This window comes from Dermacentor andersoni, chromosome 2, assembly GCF_023375885.2.
Source record: "Dermacentor andersoni chromosome 2, qqDerAnde1_hic_scaffold, whole genome shotgun sequence".
Taxonomy (NCBI): Eukaryota; Metazoa; Arthropoda; class Arachnida; order Ixodida; family Ixodidae; genus Dermacentor; species Dermacentor andersoni.
In genome coordinates, this window is record NC_092815.1 from 27,495,633 (window position 1) to 27,514,484 (window position 18,852).

At 47.4% G+C, this 18,852-nt stretch overlaps 1 protein-coding gene across 1 annotated transcript in view; it reads right to left on the reverse strand.

Moving 5' to 3' along the window:
* The window catches only part of LOC126542536 (uncharacterized), a 39,546-nt gene that overhangs the window by 18,364 nt on the left and 2,330 nt on the right, over positions 1 to 18,852 (reverse strand). Inside the window, exon 2 of the mRNA XM_072286116.1 lies at positions 2 to 136. Within this exon, the coding sequence (XP_072142217.1) occupies positions 2 to 136 (135 nt within the window). The remainder of the gene's footprint in view (position 1; positions 137 to 18,852) is intronic.

Below are 18,852 nucleotides of genomic sequence, written 5' to 3' on the forward strand. Positions count from 1 at the left end.
CCTGTCGGGCCAAGGGATCGCCATGTACTGGTTCCACCATCGCGTCGCCGTGAAGGTGACGTAGAATCCCAGCATGAACGACAGCGGGATCATCTCCATGAAGGTCGAACAGTAGTACACCACCAGCTCGAAAACCCTGCGTAACAGGTGCGCTCTGAGCGATGCTCAGTGCATCGCAAGCGCATATCCACATGCAGCGACGCATTTTGTGCCGCAGACCCAGTCATTACTACCCACTTCTGTTCCCAGAATATAAAACACAAGATTCTAATATATAGTCCATTTGAGAGGGAAGAACATTGCAATTTCGGCCTGCAAGGTAACATGAAGGAGCCAGGAAAGAGAAGCGGCTAGAAAGTGAACAGATTAATTTTATTGAGAACATGGATTCCAACCCATATTCTTTGGGGTTGAAAGTGAGAGTACTCAGAGCCATCGCCACTCGGTCGCGGCAGTGACTTCTCTCGCTGGGAAAACAGTAGACGCTTCTGTTGGTGGCTTAATGCTAGTTAGAATTAAGAACCTGTTCGAAACAAAACTATTAGCGGATGCTGTTATACTGAATAGCCGAAAATTCGTCTCTTTAGCAGACAGCAGCAGCAAATATACGTATGCCGAGAAATAACAGGCAAGTGCTTAATACTGTCTGTGCGCGACTGCCAATAATATTTACAATGATTGACCTGAATTCGTATCACTAGAGACAAGTTACAAGGAACTGGTAATTATAAAACAGAAGGCGAAACACCGTTGTTTTTCACTCTCGATGGTATGTATGCCTAAATTTATCATGATTCAACAAGATTAATTTCGAGTGCTACATGTTTGTTCTTGCGGAACACAGCGCAGATGACTGCTGAGCGTGTTCATCGAGGATACGTCAGCAGAATCACATGAGAACGGCGACAAAATTTGCCCTTAAGAACAGTTGCCAACAGTAGCTAACATCGTGCACAGGTCATCGCCGTGCGACAGCTGTCGTAAAATCCGTGTTGGATTCATCGAACGGACGCGCCTGTTCCACTGTTATATTAAACGAGGGAAGCGAGCATCGCAGAAGACGGTGAGCACAGACGCCCCGAGGAACCAGTTTGCGCCCTGTCTCTTCCAATCTGCAAATGAGCTCTACAGCACTCTCCTTCCAATGAGGAGACAATCAGAGAGCACAGTGTATATAGAGACGGCGCTCTACAAAGGCCCTCGCCCGCGCCTGATTCATCAGGGGAGCCTGTTTTGTCGCTCCTCGAGGGAGGCCGGATCACCGGGACTCGCGAACTTGTCTCCGTCGCCGCCGCAACACGGCTCCCCTACGCGTATTACCGTGCAGTGCGCGCTAAGCCGCGCTAGCACTCCTCTCGCGATTGTTGCGCCGACGCCTTCCGTCTCGCTCCCTGTACAGGTCCTCGCACCTGCCCCATCGGCTCCGCTGCGCAAAGCTCGGCGAAGCTGCAGGAACGCACCTCGAGTGAGGCACCCCCCCAAGGATGGGAGCGCGCGCAAACCGTGGCGGGTCCCCTCCGGCCTTCTTCGCGCGCTGCACGGCGCGGCCGAGACGAAACCTCAGTTCCGCCTGGATCGGCTCCAAGGCTGCGCCCCGCAGTGGCGCCGGGCCAGCGCGTCTGGCGGTGCGGCGCTCTCTAGCCGGCGGGCGACTGAGCCACGAGGAACGCGCCGCGGGCACAGCAGCAAGACGGGGAGCCGCAAGACGGCTTGTCGTCGCGTGGACGGCACAGCCACGGAAGTCGCTTTAGCGAGTCAGTTCTGCGGAAATCCGCGAGGTGGGGGAAGTTTCACGATAACACAAAGGGCAGTGCCTTGCTGTTCGAGGTCCGGGCGGGCCTTTCCGAAGAAAAAAGAAATGAAACACGCGGGAGCGAATATTCGCGAGAGAAAGAGGCGTGTGTCTGCTGCAACAAGGTTGTTCAGGTGCCTAAGCACGTCGCAGTAGAATGCCAAGAAATTCACCCAGCTATAACAGAAGGGAACGTATATTTTCCGGGAGCGCTGGAATTCAAAGTTGATAGAATCGTTAAATGGTCGACGGTCGAGATAAACAAGGGACGTTTAGAGTATTGGTGGACGAAAAGATGGGAAGAGATTGGTTAGAGCCAGAGTCGTTACAGTCTCAGGTAACCGTACAATTTGCGGAGTGACCACTTTTAAGTGTTGCGGAATTTTTAAAAATCGCCTATGGCAGATAGCATAATTCTTGTCCTTGAGCTGGATTATTCAAAGAGGCGGACATCACTAGCACGAGAAATCTAAATAGATATTCAACTAATTAAGTTCCTAACTAATTACATTATGGCACATATTTCAATTTATGAATTGTAGCCAGTGAGGTTGCATGACGAGTCCACTTGAAATGAATTTCCAGGGCGACACCAGCTTCGAGATATTATTTCCCAAAGTGTGGGACGAAATACATGGGCGTTCCAGTTACTATTATGCTTCAATGCATAAAAGAGCGTTTTGTTAGAACAGTAAGTTGTACAACAGCGCAATATTACGGCGAGTTTTATGGCACATATCTCCTAACTCATATCATTCCGGAAATTCGTCGCAAATGGGTACGCCTTGCAACATCACCGGCTGCAATTCGTAAATTGGAATATGTGCCGTAAAGTAATCAATTGAGATGATAACTGGATAATCTTTGTTACTTAGTTGAATATGCATTATCATTTTGTCGTGCAGGTAATGTCTGCCTCTCTGAATAATCCAACTCAAGGACTACAGAATTATGTCCTCTGCAACAGGCAATTTTTAAAAAATCCAGTAGAAATAAAAATGATCGCCGCGCAGATAGAGGTTTAAACGACGAGAAATAATACAAAGTATAACAAGGCAAAATTCGAGACTGCAAACTAGCAAGTTAGGTCACTACATCTCGTTGCCCCGATTCAAACGGGAGGCCATTAGAGATCATCATCATCATAATAATAAAAAAAGCTGGTCCATCCGAGAGGGCCTGAAATGATCGCACGAAGCTGCGAGGGAAACGCTTTTCTAGCCTCCATTTGTAGCTTTCTCGGATGGAAAACAATTTTTATTTTCGGGAAGTCAGTTTATTGCTGATTTATTAACTTGGACCTCTAGGGCCGAATTCGCAAAGCTTTTCAATCGTGATACATTCTAACGCCCCTACAGTGAACGCCAGTACAACGACATTATCCGTATAACGAATGATTTTGCATGTCCCGGCTGAATCTCTGTCTTTCATATGTATTGCGAATCTCTCTGCAACGAAAACAACTACTACAACGAATTTTTATATACAACGAAGAAATTTAGGCGTGCCCAATGTCTAATTTGTTGCTTTACAACGAACACTCCTAGGGGCGGGTGCCACTACTGTACTCTGCATTATTTATGGCAGTCCCCATTTCTAGAGTGCAAAAAAATAATAATAAATTAAATTAAAGATAAAAGAAGGAGAGAGAGAACGAGAAATGAAAGCCGCACGTGCCGAACGGCCGAAAACTTGGCCGAGGGGTTCGATGTGCTTGTAATGACGTCATGATAAGAGTGTAATGGTAGTAGCATTAGCCTGCACAAAAAGAAGAAAGCAACACTATTGTCGAAAAAATCCTAGAGGCCCCACTCGGTGGCGCCGCTGAGTATACCGAACTTTAAGAACTGCCAATGTAGACGAACACCGACAAACTTTGACAGCAAAGCACATTGACGGAAAAATGTTCCTGCAGACGGGTGTTCGGACCTATCCGACTGGGTGACGACGAAATGATGTAGGCTTCATTGAGCCATTGAGCCTGCGAAACTTTCCTTCTCGGTCGATCGCAGTCGCACATGTTGTCGACCGAAGTGTGCAACAGATTATTAGCGACTCATTTTACTAAGTATCTCTTGAATTAATGTTAAATAATGATTTTATATTGGATTTTATATTGCAGCGGTGGCGTAGAGGTAGAGCATCCGCCTAGCGTGCACGAGGACCGTGGCTCGAATCCCGGTGCCGCGCGATTTGCCACCGGATAAAAAAAAAGACAAAAAGTATACGCGTGTTGATAAAATTGCATAAACAGGCTTGGAGTGCGGCCTGATCCCGGTGACAAGAACCGGTAACGCACTCCCTCACCAGAGCAGGATTGGAAACCCTAGTGCAGTACTTGGTCACAACCTCCTATATGAATACAACAATCAAACCCCGGTCCTCAGTCCCCAGCAGCTGCGAAGCAACTGAGCACGGCGGCGGTGAGACCTGCGACGCAGCAGAGGGTGCTAAGAATCCCTGGTTCCGGACAGGCCGCCATTGGAATCTGAACCTGGCAACGCTTAACGCTAGAACGTTACCTAGTGAAGCGAGTCTACCAGTGCTACTGGAGGAATTACAGGGCAGTAAATGGGATATAATAGGGCTCAGTGAAGTTAGGAGGACAAAAGAAGCATATACAGTGCTAAAAAGCGGACACGTCCTGTGCTACCGGGGCTTAGCGGAGAGACGAGAACTAGGAGTCGGACTGCTGATTAATAAAGATATGGCTGGTAACATACAGGAACTCTATAGCATTAACCAGAGGGTGGCAGGTCTTGTTGTGAAAATTAATAAGAGGTACAAATTGAAGGTCGTACAGGTCTACGCCCCTACATCCAGTCATGATGACCAGGAAGTCGAAAGCTTCTATGAAGACGTGGAATCTGCGTTGGGTAAAGTCAAAACAAAATACACTATAATGATGGGCGACCTCAATGCCAGGGTAGGCAAGAAGCAGGCTGGAGACAATTCAGTGGGGGAATATGGCATAGGCTCTAGGAATAGCAGGGGAGAGCTATTGGTAGAGTTTGCGGAACAGAATATTATGCGGATAATGAATACCTTCTTCCGCAAGCGGGATAGCCGAAAGTGGACGTGGAGGAGCCAGAATGGCGAGACTCCGTTAGACAGGATACCAGTAAGCTATCACAGGAGACGAAAGATCTGATCAAGAAACGCCAATGTATGAAAGTATCTAAACCTACAGCTAGAATAGAACTGGCAGAACTTTCCAAGTTACTCAACAAGCGTAAGACAGCTGACATAAGGAAGTATAATATGGATAGAATTGAACATGCTCTCAGGAATAGGAATAGGCAAGAATCAGATGTATGCGCTAAGAGACAAAGCCGGCAATATCATTACTAGTATGGATGAGATAGTTCAAATGGCTGAGGAGTTCTATAGAGATTTATACAGTACCAGTAGCACCCACGACGATAATGTGAGAGAGAATAGTCTAAAGGAATTTGAAATCACACAAGTAACGCTGGAAGAAGTAAAGAAAGTCTTGGGAGCTATGCAAAGGGAGAGGGCAGCTGGGGAGGATCAGGTAACAGCACATTTGTTGAAGGATGGTGGGCAGATTGTTCTAGAAAAAACTGGCCACCCTGTATACGCAATGCCTCATGACTTCGAGCGTACCGGAATCTTGGAAGAACGCTAACATAACCCTAATTCATAAGAAAGGGGACGCCAAAGACTTGAAAAAATTATAGGCCGATCAGCCTACTGTCCGTTGCCTACAAAGTATTTACTAAGGTAATTGCAAATAGAATCAGGAACACCTTAGACTTCCGTCAACCAAAGGACCAGGCAGGATTCCGTAAAGGCTACTCAACAATAGATCATATTCACACTATCAATCAGGTGATAGAGAAATGTGCGGAATATAACCAACCATTTCATATAGCTTTCATTGATTACGAGAAAGCGTTTGATTCAGTCGAAACCTCAGCAGTCATGCATGGAGGCATTACGGAATCAGGGTGTAGACGAGCAGTATGTAAAAAATACTGAAAGATATCTATAGCGGCTCCACATCCACCGTAGTCCTCCATAAAGAAAGCAACAAAATCCCAATAAAGAAAGGCGTCAGGCAGGAAGATACGATCTCTCCCATGCTATTCACAGCGTGTTTACAGGAGGTATTCAGAGACCTGGATTGGGGAGAATTGGGGATAAGAGTTAATGGAGAATACCTTAGTAACTTGCGATTCGCTGATATTGCCTTGCTTAGTAACTCCGGGGACCAATTGCAATGCATGCTCACTGACCTGGAGAGGCAAAGCAGAAGGGTGGGTCTAAAAAATTAATCTGCAGAGAACTAAACTAATGTTTAACAGTCTCGGAAGAGAACAGCGGTTTACGATAGGTAGCGAGGCACTGGAAGTGGTAAGGGAATACATCTACTTAGGGCAGGTAGTGACCGCGGATCCGGATCATGAGACTGAAATAATCAGAAGAATAAGAACGGGCTGGGGTGCGTTTGGCAGGCATTCTCAGATCATGACCAGCAGGTTGCCATTATCCCCCAAGAGAAAAGGTGTATAACAGCTGTGTCTTACCAGTACTCACCTACGGGGCAGAAACCTGGAGGCTTACGAAAAGGGTTCTACTTAAATTGAGGACGATGCAACGAGCTATGGAAAGAAGAATGATGGGTGTAACGTTAAGGGATAAGAGAAGAGCAGATTGGGTGAGGGAACAAACGCGAGTTAATGACATCTTAGTTAAAATCAAGAAAAAAGAAATGGGCATAGGCAGGACATGTAATGAGGAGGGAAGATAACCGATGGTCATTACCCGCCGCGGTTGCTCAGTGGCTATGGTGTTAGGCTGCTGAGCACGAGGTCGCGGGATCGAATCCCGGTCACGGCGGCCGCATTTCGATGGGGGGCGAAATGCGAAAAACACCCGTGTAGGTGCACGTTAAAGAACCCCAGGTGGTCGAAATTTCCGGAGTCCTCCACTACGGCGTGCCTCATAATCAGAAAGTGGTTATGGCACGTAAAAAGCCCATAATTTTTAACCGATGGTCATTAAGGGTTACGGACTGGATTCCAAGAGAAGGGAAGCGTAGCAGGGGCGGCAGAAAGTTAGGTGGGCGGATGAGATTAAGAAGTTTGCAGGGACAACATGACCACAAGTAGTACATGACCGGGGTAGTTGGAGAAGTATGGGAGAGGCCTTTGCCCTACAGTAGGCGTAACCAGGCGGATGATGATGATGATGAATGATTTTATTTTGCTGAACGTGCTTCGCCGGCGCTGTTGCGCGTGATGCACTGCTGTTACTCGGGGGTGATGGGACTGCTGACAAGATTCTCTCAAAAAACATTTTGCTTCATCTATAGAGTGAGAAATAGCAAATCTTTAAAGCTTTAAAACATTATTTGACACTTCGTACATATATATATATATATATGTATATATATGTATATATATATATGTGTGTGTGTGTGTGTGTGTGTGTGTGTGTGTGTGTGTGTGTGTGTGTGTGTGTGTGTGTGTGTGTGTGTGTGTGTGTGTGTGTGTGTGTGTGTGTGTGTGTGTGTGTGTGTGTGTGTGTGTGTGTGTGTGTGTGTGTGTGTGTGTGTGTGTGTGTGTGTGTGTGTGTGTGTGTGTGTGTGTGTGTGTGTGTGTGTGTGTGTGTGTGTGTGTGTGTGTGTGTGTGTGTGTGTGTGTGTGTGTGTGTGTGTGTGTGTGTGTGTGTGTGTGTGTGTGTGTGTGTGTGTGTGTGTGTGTGTGTGTGTGTGTGTGTGTGTGTGTGTGTGTGTGTGTGTGTGTGTGTGTGTGTGTGTGTGTGTGTGTGTGTGTGTGTGTGTGTGTGTGTGTGTGTGTGTGTGTGTGTGTGTGTGTGTGTGTGTGTGTGTGTGTGTGTGTGTGTGTGTGTGTGTGTGTGTGTGTGTGTGTGTGTGTGTGTGTGTGTGTGTGTGTGTGTGTGTGTGTGTGTGTGTGTGTGTGTGTGTGTGTGTGTGTGTGTGTGTGTGTGTGTGTGTGTGTGTGTGTGTGTGTGTGTGTGTGTGTGTGTGTGTGTGTGTGTGTGTGTGTGTGTGTGTGTGTGTGTGTGTGTGTGTGTGTGTGTGTGTGTGTGTGTGTGTGTGTGTGTGTGTGTGTGTGTGTGTGTGTGTGTGTGTGTGTGTGTGTGTGTGTGTGCGCATATTCTGTGTACGTAATTCATAGAAGAGAATGAAAGGGACGAACACAAGCTTCGAAGCCTGAAGCAGCGGCTTCATGGAAACCGAATGAAACTATGGGGTTTAATGGCCCAAAGCAACACATGCCCTAGTGAAAAATCGTATAGAAAAAATAGCCTATAGCCGTTAATCTAAGAAGTTATTATAGGGAGAAACAGTAGTATATTCGCTTTCGCCCAGCAATAGCCCAGTAAAAATAATAGTGATGCGATTTCCCATTGGCTCAGATTAGCCTAACATTATAAAAATTACTCATGCTTGCAATAATCCATGTGTTTGGCACTGGCGTCTGATACTCAATTCAAGCAGGCTACTCAGGCCCAGACAAAGATTGGCAATTGACTCCAATGATGCAGCCACCATTTCACTATGCGCGACCTCTGTCAATATTGCAAGAAAATTTGTGGTCACCATGCGAAGGCAGTAATTCAAGACCGATAATAAAGTTTCATGGCGCACTTTTAACTTGAGAAATATCTAAATGCCTCTCTCTATGTGATCATGCCAAACTACAGGATCTCTTAACATAGGACTCGTATTAAACTTGTGTCACTATTACTATAAACTATTTTGCTGTTTCACAGCATTACTCACTCAGTGTCATAATTCAAGGAATAAAAGTAGAAGGAAGAGAAGAAAGAATACAGCGTAAGGTAAATTAAGAGGGGCTCAAGGCACGTGGCATCAAGCGGCGGATCTCCGGTGCAAGGACACACAGAACTCAGCATGCCAATCAGTGAAAAACGCGCAGAAGAAGTTATTAAAGAAACGGCGCCATAGTTTCACAGCGAAGCTGTTGGCCTCTCGGTGGTCGGCATTTTTAGTGTCTGTCCGTTAGCTGAAATTATCATCAGCAATGGATCATACCACCCTCAGCAAGCAAACATGCAATGACCCATCCCCCTCGTAACGCAGAGGCTACAAGCACTCAGCAAAGTGAAGCGAACAGTGCATAGATTGATCGAAATCACTCCTACAACACACAGAGCAGCATACGTTTCAATTAATAACAAGCTATAAATAACCATCCAAACCGTAAAAAAGAACTGAGTCACTTTAGCATACGCCAAAGAGGGTGAAGGCGAAAGCCTGCGCGCTCAAGAGACAGTCACTATATTAGTTGACATATTCATTCGAATGCGTTGTTATTTCTTATTACTTGTTTTCTCCCGCCAAAGCTCGCGGGTTCGAGTGCCTTAATTCACGCTACCTTAATTAACTTGCCTTAATTAAATTCAGCTTAACACCAAAGGTAGTGGGTTCGACTTCCACATAAGCTCGAGGGTTCGACTCCCATCGAAGGTCGTGCGTGCCTGAATTCATCATCATTATCTTCGTCAGCCCATTTTATGTCCACTGCAGGACGAAGGCCTCTCCCTGCGATCTCCAATTACCCCTGTCCTGCGCCAACCAATTCCAATTAGCGCCCGCGAATTCGCTAATTTCATCGCCCCACCTAGTCTTCTGCCGTCCTCGACTGCGCTTCCTTTCTCTTGGTACCCATTCTGTAACCCTAATGGTACAATGGTTATCTAACCTGCGCATTACATGACCTTCCCAGCTCCATTTTTTTTCTCTTGATGTCAATTAGAATATCGGCTATACCCGTTTGCTCTCTTATCCAAGCCGCTCTCTTTCTGTCTCTTAACGTTATGTCTAGCGTTCTTCGCTCCATCACTCTATGCGCGGTCCTTAACTTGTTCTCAAGCTTATTTGTCAGTCTCCAAGTCTCTGCCACGTATCTCAGCACCGGTAAAATACACTGACTGTACACCTTCCTTCTCAATGATAATGATAAGCTTCCAGTCAAGAGCTGACAATGTCTGCCGTATGCGATCCAACCCATTTTTATTCTTCTATGAATTTCCTTCTCATGATCAGGGCTCCTTGTGATTAGTTGACCTAGGTAAACGTACTCCTTCACGGACTCTAGAGGCTGAATGACTATCCTAAAATCTTGTTCCCTTGCCTAGCTATTCATCATTATCTTTCTCTTCTGCGTATCAATCTTCAACCCAACTCTTACATTCTCTCTGTTAAGGTCCCCAATCATTTGTTGCAACTCGTCTCCAGTGTTGATGAACACGACAATGTCATCTGCAAACCGAAGGTTGCTGAGACATCCACGGTCGATCCTTATAAAAGCCTCCCCAGTTTAATAGCTTGAATACTTCTTCCAGGCTGCAGTGAATAGCATTGAAGAGATTGTGTCTCCTTGTCTCACCCCTTTATTTGTAGGTATCTTCCTACTTTTCTTGTGCAGAATTAAAGCAGCTGTGGAATTTCTGTCTTAATTAACCTTTCCTTCTTTTCTGGCATGATGAGCGGCATCGGAACCAGCTGTAGCAGAAGACAACGAGAGCGCGAGCAGTGGCACGAGCGCATGTCTGCGCGAAACGAGCTCACGTGACTTTCTGTACCGCACGCCGCATCTTCCAGACCATCGGGAGTGTGGGCCACTTAAGGCTTCTGCCTTAATAAAGCATTGCATACCCTCCTCAGCAGTCCTAGCGGTGGTTTCGCAAGAGCTTCACTGGACATCCACTTTCGCATGGCCGGGATAGCGAGTAAATCTTTTTTCCCTCGAGTTTTCTCCTCCCGCTCCACCCGTTGAACTGCCGGCTTCTTGGTCAATCCCCCGTCGTGGATACGCGCCATAATACAGGAAGCAAGCAAGGACACGCAGGGAGAAGCAGAAGGAACGAGCCCCAGCTACGAGCTGGGACCTTGAGGAGGAAGGCAGCCTGGAGTCCGGACCAGCCTGGTTGTTCACGGAGACAGTCGGCAGCAGTCCGGTGGAGGTTGTGCCCCAGCTCCTGCGGTTACAGTCCGTTCACTGAGCGGGAGCAACTGAGAACCGCAGCAACGACCTGACGGCGCCTTCACCACGAGAACTTGCCCGAGTTGCTGCGGCTACGCTCCGCAGGCCTAACGGAGAAGTCCTGAGCGGTGCAACTGCATCGACCTGACGTCGTCGCCACCTTCGGATCAGGCCAGCCGTCCTGACGTTGGAAGCAGCGACGCCAGATCCCTCGCCACCGAGTCGAGCTGTGCTACGTCACTTCGGAGTCGGCATACCCGAGCCAACGCTATATACGGCTTCGACAACCTCTTCCTTAGTCGTGTTCTTTCTATCGCCTTAAACATGCAATTGATAGTTTGTGCATGTGTAGTGCGTAGCTTGTATCCTGTCTGGGTTTTCTTAGGTGGATTTAGATGGCTATCCTAGTCTGTTAACTTATGTCTGTTCTGAGCCTCGATATATACAGACTTTTTATTATCCAAAATATTCCTCCGTCGTGCATTCCATCCATGACAAAATATTGGCGAGCCTGCCAGGACGTATTTTGACTTTCAGTTGGTACCGCGAGCCCCATAAAAACTAACTTGCATTTCGCTCCGATTCCAATACGAACTCGAACGCAATATTGCATGACTACAACGTACTAGGACAGAAAACTTAGTCTTCGATAGTTCCTCCCTAATGCATCGTCAGTAAACCTAAAATGTATTTCTATAATGCTATGAGCAAGCACTATAACCCCATATATGAACAAACAGAAATAACTTAAAAACCGTTGCGCAGCTAATCTGGAGTACCTACGTACACTAACACCAGCATATGTAGTCAATGCAAATTCCTAGAGGACTAAGAAAGAAGCAATAAAAATTCACTGGACTAATATAAAGTCATATCAGATGAATAACTATTTTACACATTAAATAGAAATATTATTTAGAATAATACAAATGTGTATTGAAAATTTCGTCACGGCTGGTCATTTTTCTACTACCCAGAAGAAGACGTGCGTTGCCGTTGTCGTGCCATTTGTGTGAGAGAAAATGCAGCGTGACGACAACCAAGAGCGCAAGGGGAATCAACCGTCTTCATGCTCAATCTGCACACGGTTCTACTCGCGACAATGTTTATCTGCTGTACGTGTTTCGTGTCTCCGCGAGCCATTTAGTATTGTCCCATACAGCGTAGCACATAGCGTTGTGCGTGCGTGCGTGTGTGTGTTGAACTTCAAAGAAACCCCCTCATATATATATATATATATATATATATATATATATATATATATATATATATATATATATATATATATATATATATACTCAGTTTCAGTACTTTATTTACAAAGATTTGTTGAGGGTCGTGAATGAAGACACTTCATGAAAGCACAACAGTCAGCGTATAGGAAAACGAATATATTAGTGCACATTCTATAAGATTATTCCAACGTATTAGAATTAACTAGTGTTAACAAAAAGTGCTGATTGCACAGATCTGATGTGACCTGAAATAAGTGCACATTACCACAAAGAAAGTACCATAAACACATTAAGTATATCTAACAGAGAATGTAACTGTATCGTAGTAACGTCTATATAACATTAGTGAAAATCCATCCCCGACTTCTCCCCACAGGGGTTATCAGATGGGCTTCTGTCGGCCCCTCCTTGGCAAACGTTGTCCAAAAAGGCGCTGAAAAGCGACCACAAGTGACCAAAAGGTAATATTGTCCTTGACTCGACTGCATCACGAAGTTACAAAGGAAACCCACACGAATTTCTCAGAGAGGCGTTCATCCCGGGTTCGATACCCGGACCTGTTCTTTTTTTTTTTTTCATGTGATGCTTTATTTCAGAAAAGTATGTTTGTATTTCCTTCGTAGCTCCCTGCTACATTCGGGTTGATGACAATTTTTCGCCTTCCATAAACCTTTACCAGCCTTGCGGACTTCCGCAGAACTGATTTGCCAAACCCATTCATCACCCCTCGGGCCTTGAGGCTTCCCGCAAGCTTCTGAAGCTACTTGTGCGTCTTGTAGAGACGCAAGGTAACTACACTATGGAGCAGTGCCCTCGAGCAAGCACTGTTCTTTTTTTCAATTTTCTGAGGCTTTCGGCACTATCCGCGCCATCGACTAACCATCAACAGCAACCAAGGCGTTATTCCCAGCAAGGTGCTCTTCGTACACTTGAAGCTCATAAGAATACAATCAATCATGTCGAAGCGAGAGAACACCCTCGCGGAATCGAGCTCCTAGATGATATGGTACACGTAGTGTACCCATGGCTACCTTCAAGTATTCGTAATGATCTTGGTGAACAGTCACTGTCGGGCCCGTTCGTTGGGTCGTATCACAGTGTATCACGGACTCGCCGGTTCTACCGCATGCTATCTAGTGCGACTGCTAAAACTGTAATTCTATCTGTCTGTCGTCGTTTTCGCGTCTTTAACCCATAAATAAAAAAAAAATGAAGTTAGAAATTCCATCTATACTGCTGCTCATGGGGTAATCCATCTTCACTACAGCGCCTGCAGCATAAGTTTCACTCCGAAACCACGAGCAGGTCTCTTCACTTTACAACAGGCCAATACGCCAAAGAATTTACTGTAACATTTCAGCCAATACCTTAATTACCGTATTGGTGTGTAAAACCATGTTTCCGACAACTTATATTCCTTCGTGCATCAATCATCACGCGTCACAATATATAAACTACGCAAAAAAAGCTCTTGCAAATGCACTTCTCGAGCGTCCAGGTCTAAACGAATCAACCTTGCCCGACAAAACGTCTTTCTAAAGCAAGGGTTATAAGTTACTGCCTGCACACTTTATCGGCCCGTGCACAAGCATGGCTCTGCCAAATATAGGCTATACATCGCTTGAGCTCAATGCGTATTACAGCGCGAGAGGAAATGTTGAAAAGCTTGTCAGAACGACAAACATGATGAACACATTGAAGTGACGAGGTTGCTGCTGTGCGTCTGATCTGGCCTGTCATCGGGGCACCAAAGCTAATTCAGGTTTGGTTAGAGCTGAGAAGTATGTGTTTAACTTTGCACCACGTGGGCTTCTTACGCCAGTGGTAGCGCGCATGTGCGCTACGGTTCGGTTCGGAAGGGACAAGTCTCGGAGACCGTCTGCCCAGCCCGTATACTCTTCACCACAGCTACCCTACATACGTAGCATCACCAATTATCCTCAGCAATTGGAAAAAGCACCGGTCATACGCACCGACTTTACATGCTCTATCAGTGTCTGGGGAAGGACACATGCGACATAAAGCGCATAGCGAAATCCTGTTTATATCCTTTCGCAGAGAGACGCGCAGGCATAACCGATACTCGTACGGCCCGCACATGTCCCACAGGGTTCCGGAGGAAAGCTGCACAAAGAAGACGGAGAAAGCACAAGAAAGGGAAAGGAACTGACCTAGAATCAATCCACGGCCCTGAGGAGAGTTGCAGAACGAATAGAAGGTCCGCGCTGATCGAAGGTCCCCAGCCTTGTTCTTTCTCACTTTCCCCAGACCATGCCTGGCCCGCCGTGGCCAAATGCCTTAAGCGTCAAGCTTTCCTCTTCCGTTCATAACAATTATTAACAAAAAAAAAAACCTATGACGGGTAACCGCAATAAATCATTGCCTGCTTTGTTATTGCTTTGTGCGTGTCCTGCTAGGCCCCTGCGCTTCTCAATGCGGCTGAAGTCAGTAGCACCGAGGATGCGGCTTGACCATTCTTTGTCTTACTGCGCCATCGGCCAGTACTTTCTTTCGCGATAGATATGGCGACCAAATCGGCCGAATGACCACTCTGGAGAAGTATGATTCACATTGTACTTCAGTATGTGCTACTAGAGGCAATAGCGAAATCTACTATACGAGACAAAATTTCACAAACCACGGATCGGAGGGTGGGGTATAAGGCCGTGGGAGGGGGGGGGGGGGGGGAGTGTGTGCGCTGGTAAGTTATAGCGCCCGGGTGCTATCGCACAGACGCAGGTCGATGCAGACCCGTTTGTAGTACGTCTCAAGACAGGTTCTCATTCGCGTAGAGCTTACCGTAACCACTACATTCATTGGCCATCTCTTGGCTACAACGGCAAAATGGAACGGCAAACGTCATGTGCACGAGTCAAACCGAGTCCCGGCGGAACAGCGTTCCCGTCTGCTCGAGACGTTCCACGAAAAACGTAGGCTACTACAAGAGATCCTAGCAGGTCGAAGGATACTGAATAATATAGGCAGTGGCACTCGAAAATCCTAGGGCTACGAATCCAAAGAAATGTCCCTAAAGCTATTACAAATGCAAATTTAAAACTGGAAAGAGAAAAGTGCTTGCCAAATGTCAGTAGCTTCATTTGGCAGTGTGCATGATGCTGGACCGAATTATGCCATAAATACTAAAGATACCAACACAAAGAAACTACACCACCAACAATGTCTCACACACAGCATAGGCGGAGTTCGGTGTAACAAGCCTTCCTGAACCTCTGCACTATACGGTATACAGTTGTATCAAAACTGTGTCACTTGGCTCAAGTTTTTCGTAGTCTACGTTTTTCAAGCCAGAGTGCAGCCGGGGTTTCTGGCTTTATTAACAAACGCCAATTTTAGAGCTTCTCTAACTGTCGTCCACGGGTGTCCTGGAGAGGACTCAAGGTACTCCGCGGCGACCGCTGCACAAACGCGCCACTGACACAGATTTATTTAGCTTCTCATGTTGAATTTTGTTGATGCAGATTAAACACAAAACAAAGAGCAAGCTTTGTGCCCAATCGTAGTTGCGACGTCAAGTGTATTAAAACTTGATACATGAGTCCTAACTTCCTGCATGCAAAACATTTTCGTTATATCTATCGTGACCATGGGTGCCACATATATATGTTAAAATGCAATCCTGACAACATGAAATACAGCAGGATATAAATAGCTGCCATTTTCGATTGGCGCCCTTTCTCCGCTCAGTTCTTCGGGACAAATATCAGAGTTTAGTAGTGTTGTTTGCCGTTCTTTTTAGTTGTGCTCACGTCTGTACTTGCTGGAACCCCCTATACTGTTAACTTAATGATTCTGCGGAAGGAATCCCCTGAACGTCTTGTGAAGATTCTGTCTAGGCCGCGACAGCTATAGAATTTTGAAAGCCATACAGTATCCCCCCATTCATTCTGCCATACACAAATGGCTTCACATTCACCGGTAATCAATGCCTTTCGACGTCAATTTTATCGCACAGCTATGAGCACATAACCAGTTATTTGCAACATTGGTGCCATAAACCCGTCTTGTATAAGAAATTTGAGAAACAATGGAACGTTGTATCTGGAAGTAAAACGACATATTCTTTCTGTCCTCAGTGTGGTTGCACTGTGGGGCAGCATGTCCCCGGCTTTGGCATTCCCCCTCAAAAGTTCGGAAAGACTCTACATCATTGATTAGGGCGAGGCAGTGCGCCTTCATCCTATTCGCCTTTTGCTCGAAGTCAGCATAGAATGAAGACTTGGAAACGCAAGAGATCAGACATGTTAGCCTATACTGAAGGGGAAAGAGAGGGGAATATCCAGTTCCCTAACCCCAAGTGATCGATGCCACTTGTCCCTTCTGCGGCGGCGCATAGCAAAGCTCTAACTGGAGATAGAGGATCACACCTCTACATTGGAACGTCAGCAGTGGGGCCAGATCTGCGACAGCCTCCACGGCCAGCTGGGCTGCAAAAAGACATGGCACCTGCTGCGATACCTACTGGATCCCGGCAACACCAAGTCGGTGGCACGCAAGGAGCTGACGCAGCTATTACACCAATACCCTGGCACTGACGAGGAGCTGCTGAAGGAGCTCGCCAGCCGGTACATTAACATCTCAAGACAGAGCGACACGCACATGCCACACTACGTCGGAGCTCCCAATGAACAGCTGGATGCCGATATTTCGGAGGCAGAGGTCTGCGCTGCGCTGCACAAGCTGGGCACGACGTCAGCTCCGGGCCCCGACGGGGTTACGAACAAGGCGCTGCGTAACCTCGACCCGAAGTCGGTGGGAGCAGTAACCGAATACATGAACGAGTGCTGGCGCTCCAGTCATTTACCTCCTGAGTGGAAACACGCGCGGGTGGTGTTCATACCAAAACCGGGCAGGAAGCTGAACCTATAGAGAATATTCGCCCCATTTCACTCACCTCCTGTCTAGGCAAGCTCATGGAGCATGCGATACTCTGCCGCTTGCAGATCTTTGCAGAGGAACACGATCTCCTACCAACCGCGATGCTTGGTTTTCGAGCACACTTGTCTAGCCAGGGCGTCTTCCTTCAATTACACAACGACCTCTTGCATCCAGACAGTGGTTCGAGCACGAAAGGTCTACTAACTCTGGACGTCCATAAGACTTTTGACAACGTCCTCCAAGACACATATTCACTGAGAAACTTCTTCAATTGGGAGTTCACAACACCATCGATGTACTCATTGAAGCACACCGCCCATCACAGGTTCACCGTCTCCAAGGTACCAAGACCGGCAGCTGGATCCTCGCTCAAATGGGCCTCAGAGCGTCCTCAGCGGGCAGTGACCCCGCCACCATCCCACCACACATAAGGGGCACGTTCGTGATCAAACCACTGCCCAAAAACACACTCGCTAGGCATAACGACGGCAGAAGATGCGAGGGCCCAGACCTTACACAAGACGTACGGGACCAACTCCGCCGTGGCGTACGTCGACGCAGCCCAGCACTCTGATCGACCCCACATCTACGCCATTTGCGCCGTTCCAGGATCAGGACTCAAGGGACAGACAGCTCCGAGCTTTCTACGCGCTGCCACCCCCACCGAAGCAGAAGAAGCCGCTATTGCGTTGGCCATGGCCTCAACAGACGCCTGTATAGTTATGAGCGACTCCAAAACCGCCATAACAAACTTTGCGCGAGGACTAGCGGCACAGACCACACTAAAGCGCCTATAGTCACTACACATCAAAGAAGAACCAGACTCAATAGAGTTGATATGGGTGCCGGCTCACGCGGGGAATCCAGGGAACGAAGCGGCCCACCAACATGCTCGAGGATTCGTCAGCCGACCGGAGGGCCTGCCGGAACCGGAGACCTCAAACGAAGTCTTGAACTCGTATCACGACATAACCCAGTATTACCGTCTTACACAACACACTAGGCCCGCACCACACAGCGAACTAAACAAGCGTCAGGGAATCACCTTGCGCAGGTTACAGACACACTCATACCCGAACTCCTACGTATACTCGCACATTTACCTGGGCAGAGTAAGTCCGTACTGTCACCTATGCGGCGAGCTAACTTCGCTAAGTCACATCCTCTGGGACTGTGAGGAGGACCGACCTCCCTCCGATCTTCTGGCCTCTCCTTCATCTTCATCGTGGGAAGAAGTGCCCGGACGTGCAACTGCGAGCCGTGAAGCGAGCCGAAGAGGTCGCCGTCGCGCATCGCAGGCCTGGCGGCCATCTGGCCTTCCTGACGAGCCCATGAATTAGCTCCCCACTCTGACGAATAAAGTTGTATCTCTCTCTCACTTCTAAAGCTTGCGTTGCAGCCCTTCAGCAAAGGCGCGTGCCGCTTTCAAAGTTGCTCGCCATTACGAAGGTTTTGGCTGCTTGTCAGCGATCCCTCCGCCGCGGTCTTTGATCTTCGTGGCATCGTGCCGACGGCCCCAAGCGCGTGACAAGTCGCATGGCATTGCACGTGCCAATGCAGTTACGTCGATTCAACGTATTTACCGTATTTGCGCGCGCTCAGTGACGACCTTTGGGCAAAAGGCATCTGTACACCTGCCGCACCTTTTCGATCGGCAAGGACCAACTCGGCTGGCACTGCGCACAGGCCACAAAACAACCTAAAGCGTCACTAACACGCACTCACGTATACACGCATTCAATTTGCGTTGATGTGCACTGAACACGCGTTCGTGACGTTTGTGCGTAAGCTTCCTTAGGTTTTTTTACGGGCACCATCCACCACCAGCACTCCCTGTCGCTATCGATCCACCAGGAGCCGACTCTATCAACACCCTTCTGTTATAGATAAAGTCGTGCCCCTTCTGATAAACGTGTGGTTATTATAG